General features: G+C 38.9%; 1 protein-coding gene across 1 annotated transcript; it reads left to right on the forward strand.

Moving 5' to 3' along the window:
* The first annotated feature begins 5229 nt into the window (after positions 1 to 5229).
* LOC111409458 lies at positions 5230 to 7720 on the forward strand. The gene is made up of 3 exons (XM_023039504.1): positions 5230 to 6672; positions 6773 to 7039; positions 7238 to 7720. The coding sequence occupies exons 1-3, from the start codon at positions 5230 to 5232 to the stop codon at positions 7718 to 7720; spliced, it is 2193 nt and encodes a 730-aa protein (XP_022895272.1).
* Positions 7721 to 7939: the final 219 nt, after the last annotated feature.

The raw sequence follows: 7939 nt of genomic DNA on the forward strand, positions 1-7939 counted from the left end.
AGCTGATTTTTGTTGGCCTTTTTTCTTATAATTAATAAATGAAGTTGATTAAAACCATTTCCTCATGCAGATATGATAATCCTCGTGTGTTATTTCGGTGATTTCGAATTGAATGAAAATAATCGGTGGGAATGGAGATGGACGAGTGATATACGAGGTTGTATTGTAATTCCCGTAACAGAGAGTACACCATACTTAGAAATGTACTACGATTTGCAAAATAAGCTGAATGTCGATCAATCTCAATACGATATGCAATTGAGATATCTATTCAACGGTTATGGGGATTCATCCATTCTGATGCCACCGGTATTCGTTACTAATGATGCTGAATTGAATTATCTATTAGAATTAAATAAAATGCATCGGACTTCGACTGTTCTTGGTGTGACTTTAATTACGAAGGATGTTATCGAAGGTGAACGCAAAGATTCAGATAGGGCGGATAACAATGATCGAGGTTTTTGGGAGACAGTGGAGATAGTTCCTGCGGATGATGTGGGTATTCCTGAGACAATTGCTTCTGATCGTGATGTCGCTGTTACGCGTAGAATTCCGTCAATAGTTGAAGACAATGAGAATATAAACGAGTTTACAAATGAGAATTTGATTGCTTTATCCCAACAGAGACACGAGCCTGGTGGGAGCTCACAGGTTGGAACAAGTGGACCGTCCTCCAATTCTTCCCGTATGGCTCCCGATGATGAGGACTTGCAGGTTGAGCAACTGTTTGAAATCAAGAAAGATTTACAGGAAGCTGTGCACCGGTTGGCATTAAAATATAACTTTGAGTTCAAGGTAAAAAAATCAAACAAGTCATTGTTGACAGTTGCTTGCATCGAAGACAGTTGCAATTGGCGCTTGAGAGCAACTAAGATGGACACGAATGAGTGCTTCGTAATTCGCAAGTATATACGGGAACATATTTGCGAAGTGGGAATTCTTCGAAACGATCACAAGCAAGCTCGAGCATGGTTTATTGGTCGACAGATAATGCACAAGTATCAGGATCCACGGATGATCTACAGACCTTCGGACATCATTAACGACGTTCGTCAAGAGTACAGAGTGGTCATGAGCTATCAGAAAGCGTGGAAGGCCAAAGAATGTGCGTTGGAGGATTTAATGGGATCGGCTGAAGAGAGCTGTGCTAAATTGGCTAGGTATTGCCATAACATGGGGACAATTAATCCTGGCACGGCATTTTTTATTGAGACGGAGGGCAATAATTGTTTTAAGTATTTCTTCATGATTTTCGGACAATGAATTCGGGGTTTTCGAAATGCAATGCGACCCGTAATTCTAGTTGATGGTACAACTTTGAAAGTTAAATATCAAGGCAAATTAATTATTGCTACATGTCAAGATACTAACATCCAAATTTACCCTATTACATTCGGCATAGTCGACAGCGAGAATGATCTGTCCATGCATTGGTTCTTTTCTAAACTGAGGGAAGTGATCGGGGAAGTCGAAGACCTTGCCTTTGTAACCGATCGATGACAGTCTATAATAAACGGTATCACTGAAGTTTTTCCCGAGGCACATCACGGGTATTGCATGTACCATATACAAGGTAATTTGAAGACTAGGTATCGGGGCATAGGCATCGTTTCATTGTTCGGAGAGCAGCCGAAGCTTACAGTGCTGAAGAGTGTAATAAGTTCATGCTCGAAATAGGAAGTAAATAATTACCGACGTTGGAGTATCCGACGAAGATGGGGATCGAACATTGGGCGCGGTCATACTTTCCAGGACGTCGATACAACATGATGACGTCGAATAACGCGGACTCTCTCAATGCATTGTTTAAGAAGGATCGAGAGTTATCAATTCTCGCAATGATTGAGAACATTCGTAACAAGCTACAACAGTGGTTTCATGACCGACGTGCGGCATCACAGAGTTGCACTAGCGTGTTGGCCCCAGCTCAAAAGGAGAAACTGTTTAAGGCGGTAGAGGTTGCGAGAAAGTTGAATGTGGAAGCACTAGATGAGTTTCGCTTCTCCGTGCAATGTGCACGTAATACGGCATATATGGTGGACTTGACTGATAACACATGCACTTGTACGAGATTTCAGTTGGAGAGTTTTTCATGTGAGCATGCAGTTGCGGTGGCCATGTATTGAGGCTTTGCTGCGAGAACGTTATGCTCTTTGTATTATACGACTGAGTCTTGGAGAACAGCATATGCCAAGACTATATTTCCTCTGCCGAATGAAACCGAGTGGGAAGTTCTCGAGCACATTCTCCCATTTCATAATTTGTTACCACCAGCAGTTGAACCGCGTGGTCCTGGACGTCCAAGTACATCTAGAATACCATCTATTGGAGAGTTTCCTCGACCGCGTAGGTGTGGCCGGTGCAGAGCCGTAGGGCATACTCGACAATTTTGTACCAGTCAAATTTCCCTAAATGACGACTAGACAGGTACATGAAATGAATAATATTTCATTTTACTTTACACTGTTCAATATTTGTTATTTATAAATCTTCCATATTCAATATTTATTCTCTATAAATGGTATTTATAATAATTCATATGAAAAAAATAGTTCCATACTCGACATACGGGTAAAATAACAAAAAATAATTAAATTTCCAATTTGAATGTTATATGCATTGAACACAAATTTACAATTATTTCATAATAACAAAAAATAATTAAATTTCTAATTTGAATGTTATATACATTGAACACAAACTTACAATTATTTCATAATTACAAAAATAATTAAATTTTCAATTTGAATGTTATATACATTGAACACAAATTTACAATTATTTCATAATTACAAAAATAATTAAATTTACAATTGAAATGTTATATACATTGAACACAAATTTACAATTATTTCATAATTACAAAAATAATTAAATTTACAATTGAAATATTACATATATATAAATGAAATTTACGGGCCAGCATTAAATTCGAACAAATCACATGCTAGCTTCTTTCTCCAGTTCTGTATCCACGACTGGTTGATTTCATCAACCTCATGTCCTATACTTAAAAATTCAACGTATTTAATGGCAAATATGCTGCAGTCGCTGCTGCAATTGAACAAGAATGAATCAGTTCAATACTATGTAAATAAAAACTAAATCTAAAAGATGACTCGACTATGGACATCAAATGATTTTGGATGTCTTTGAGCTCGATCTCGCAACAAGTCCATGGCCAGGTCGATGTGCTACAGCAAGAAACACCAAAAAAGTATGAGTTATTCATTTAATAAACACAATGTCACATATACATAAAAAACACGAAATGAATAGTTCACTTACATCGTCAGCGAGCCAAGCTCCCGCAGTGGTGATATCGTGGAACCACTTGTAAGGGTCCGACACCGTCCTTTAACCTATCGTGCGGCTAACTCTGTAAAAAAGAGGGAAATGTTAAAATAAGCGTAGACGAGTTAGCGTACAGTACTTTATTAAAATCATACAATACTTACTCGGGGATAATTCTCCTACACTCTGTCTCGAACGCTTTCCACTTGGTATTGTCCACCTCTTTGAATAAGTTTGGGTACGTCCCATCGATGAACGTCCTCCTCTTGGCCTCAGCCGTGAAGGGGAAAACAACATACTGTGACGGCACTCTTAACCTCTTGTCGACCACCTGCTCCGTCTCGTCAACAGCATGTCTCTTACCCTTAGTCACGCCGGGCGTCCTCTCGACTTCCGGGGCCACCTTCTCCACCCCTTCCATCGGGGCCTCCCCCTCCCTTGCCGCCACCTCCGCCCCTCCCGTCGGGGCCTACCCCTCCGTCGCCCCCTCCTCCGTCCCTTCCGTCGGGGCCACCCATCCGTAGTCCCCTCTCCCATTCCCATCGGAAAATCGTCATTTTCGGCCACTAAGCACCAAAAAAAGGTAAAAATTCATATTTTTCACACTCCCAGCATGCCCACAATCTAACTACTCATGCCCATGGATCTAATTAAACCGAAATTAGTAAGGAAAATGCTATAAACTTGCTTGCACATGAACTGCATTAACTGGAGAAAAGTGATTAAAACTAATCGATTATTTTATTTTGGGTGTAGATGATGGTCGTTGTCGGTGGTGTCGGTGTCGATCGGTCGGTCAGAGATTTTCAAATAGTGTGAAGGGTAAAATGGCCTTTTACTGTGAAATTTTTCTTTTAACTTACTTTGTTTTTTCTTAGTTCATTTAAGGGAAAATTTCACATACAAGATATTAAGTATAGAGCATTTCAAAAATAAGAAAATAAGTATCATATTTCAAAAATCAGAAATTAGCCTAAAAATAAATACAAATATTAATATAATTTAATATGGAAAACAATCCCGAGCAAAGAGCCGTAATATCAGGATTCTCCTAAAAAAGATTAATTCATTTTCAATCTGATTTCAATAGCCAGAAGATCTGAAAATACATCCAATTACGATCGGCTCTTGCGGAATTGACGGTGAAACCGAATTCTGGTCACAAATTGCAGTCGCGGGTCGTATGAGATCGGCTCGAACAGTCACTGAAAACATTATTCAGGCGTATAATTAAATTGATCAGGTGTGTAATTGCGATTTATTCATTATAATTTGTCGTTTTTTCACGCTAGACAAGCTTCGATTGATCAGAAATATGATTTTTGACAGAACTCTGATCATGAATAACGGACATTGCCGTTCGAAACTGTTGTGACCGTTATGGAAAACATGTGACCCTGGATGCAAGATATAACCTCATGCATTCAGTATGTACGGGTGTTTGTGTCTCGAAATGTGTGAAATGTTTTAATCTGTGTATTATGATACTGATGCTCTTGTTCGAATCTAATCATATGCGACAGACCTATACTTAGTTACTGTGACCGATTATTGCATGTAATTGTAACACATTGAATACATGTGACCTGCATGTATTCAATGTGTGACCATGACATTCAAGATACCACATGCGTTTGCTTTGACCTGTGATCATTTAACAGTATTGTGATCGACATGCAACTAACTGTGACCAATATACAAAGACTTAAATGTCACATGTGACCTATACAATGATCTGTAACCTCTCGTAAAAAAAATCTAGGAAATAAAACTATGTGAGCTGCATGTTTTCAATACATGACAATGATACTTGAGATTCGATATATGTTTATTGTGACATTTGACCATTAATTTAATTTTGACCCATTTGCAACTAGATTTAACATATATTTGGATGTTAGGCTGATCATGTATTTGCTAATTTTGCAGAAAATGGGGTTAATTCACGTGTGTCTGTTGAATGGATCACAAGTGTCACTGGTTTTAATTGATCGTAGTTGCGGGTATTTGAGGCTTGTCGACACAGTTATGAAAGAGTTTAGCTTTGACCCTGCAAAAGTTGCTGTGACAATGAAGTATGTCTTGAACAGTGATCTGCCTCCAGTAGCAATCAAAGGTGATGAAAACGTCTTGTCTTACATGGTTTTAAAGGATATGAGTCGTGACCCTGCGAAATATCCAATTCACATCGAGGTGACAACTGCGGATATCGAAAAACAGCCTATTGCGCTATCAGTTGATGTTCAATCGAACGAGCACGGGTTTTCATTAACAGATATGTCATCAGACATATGTGGAGCAATAATGGATCCATCTAGTGACAATCTTGAGCATGAGGTCACAGTTGTGGCGGTGGCAGATGCTAGGGAGGTAGAGGAAGGAAGAGTCTTCCGTAACAAGGAGATAATGAAATTGAGCTTGTCGTTTTATGTAATCCAGAACATGTTTGAGTACGTGGTTGTTCGGTCCGATAAGAAAGACTATCTTGTAAAATGTTCATGTGATGAGTGTAATTGGATATGTAGAGCATCAAAGCTAGCCAAAACAGATATGTTTAAAATCAGACACATTGCAGAAGGTCACATATGTGCTTCAAACATCGTACTTAGTACTCATAGGCAAGTAACAAAGACGGTTGTATCAACTTGCATTAAGTATAAGTACACATCATCGCGCACAATATACACACCGAATGATATATGCAACGACATGCTGCATACATATGGAGTATCTTTGAATTATGTCCAAGCTTGGCGATCTCGAGAGGAAACTCTGAAAGTGCTTAGGGGTGATCCAACTGATTCATTCAATAAGATACCAGCATTTTTTTCTGTGCTACAACAAACAAATCCTGGATCAGTGACATGTCTAGAAATTGATGGTCACAATAGGTTTAAATATTGTTTCATGGCACTAGGTACATCTATACGGGGATGGAAATATTGTAAGCCAGTTGTTGTGGTTGATGGCACCTATCTAAATGGACACTATGGTGGCACCTTATTCACGGCATGTACACAAGATGCAAATAACAGCATTTATGTACTTGCTTTCGGGATTGGGGATAACGAGAATGACAGCTCCTGGACATGGTTTTTTAGACAGTTGAGAAAAGCATATGGGGATAGAGACAGTTTGTGCTTCGTGTCGGATCGTCACAACAGCATCAAAAAGGCGATTGAAAACGTGTATCCGGGAGCATGTCACGGGATATGTTCTTACCATCTACTACAAAATCTAAAATCACGGTACAGGAGATCAGGACAAAACATAACACAAGCATTCAATGCAGCTGTTCGTGCCTACACACTATTGGAATATGAATATTACATGCAACAACTCGGCTCAATTAATCAGAAGATAAGGGGTTATCTGGTACTATTCTATATGTTGTCCTATGATGATATTCACATAAATACGTTTAACATGGTACTGTACGCTATATGATACACATTTCCATGGTTTTGTTTTGTAGGACGAAGTTGGACCTGAGAGATGGTCACGTGTCCACATGCCTTCAAACCGGTATTCTACAATGACATCGAATATTATGGAGTCGGTTAATGCGGTCACAAAGTCTGCCAAGAACTACCCTATTCTAGCTTTGTTGGAGTCATTGAGACAAATTCTACAATCTTGGTTCTGTAGGCACAAGGAGGATGCCCAAGGCACTTTTACAACCTTGTCAATCAAGTATGAGAAGAAGATGAGGGAAATGAGTACAGATATGAGAAACTTGAGGGTAAGCTTGATTACTTGACCTAATCTATAATCTGTGACTTACCGGATCTGATTTGTGACTTCTGCTATGATATGTGCCGTTGTATTTCAGTAATATTTGTACAATATTATATAGAACTACATGACTTGGAATTTCATCTGTGTCCTACTTTTTAATTACGTGACTTGTTATGCCTATAACTTGAGTCTATATCTGTAGGTTTCACCCATTAATCAGGCAATGTTCTCAGTTAGCGGTGAAAGTTCCTCCTTCGTTGTTGATATAGAAAACCGGACATGCACATGTAGGATGCTTCAAGTTGATCAACTACCTTGTCCACATGCTTTGGCTGTGTTTGCGAGTATGAAGATGGATCCATATGAATACTTCTCCTACTACTACACAAGTGAAGCGTTCAGAAATACATACCAAGAAACCATTTTTCCGGTAGGAAATCCAGCTGAATGGACAGTGCCAAATGATGTCCATGACATAGTTGTAATTGCACCTAATCAAAAGCGAAGTTGTGGAAGGCCTACTGAGAAGAGATTCAGAGCAGCGTACGAGGAAAACATAACCATCAAATGTGGTCGGTGTGGTGAAAGTGGTCACAATCGTAGAACATGCAGCAACTTAGTTCCGTTGAGTCAAAGCAACAAGAATAAAGAGAGGAAGAGGATGAAGACTGGAAATGCACATTGATAAAATTTTTATAATTCCATTGTTTTTTTTATTCATTGATTTTTTGTAAATGTAGGATGCAAAACATTGGATGACACAAATTAATGATTTGTGATCATTCTACAATAACATGTGACTAGTATGCGTTAACTATGGTCATTATTAATGATGTGACCAGAATGCAGTGACTTGTGACCAATATAAATGATCTGTGACCAGAATTCAGTGACCTGTGACCCC

The sequence above is a fragment of the Olea europaea genome, chromosome 14 (genome assembly GCF_002742605.1).
Source record: "Olea europaea var. sylvestris chromosome 14, O_europaea_v1, whole genome shotgun sequence".
Taxonomy (NCBI): Eukaryota; Viridiplantae; Streptophyta; class Magnoliopsida; order Lamiales; family Oleaceae; genus Olea; species Olea europaea.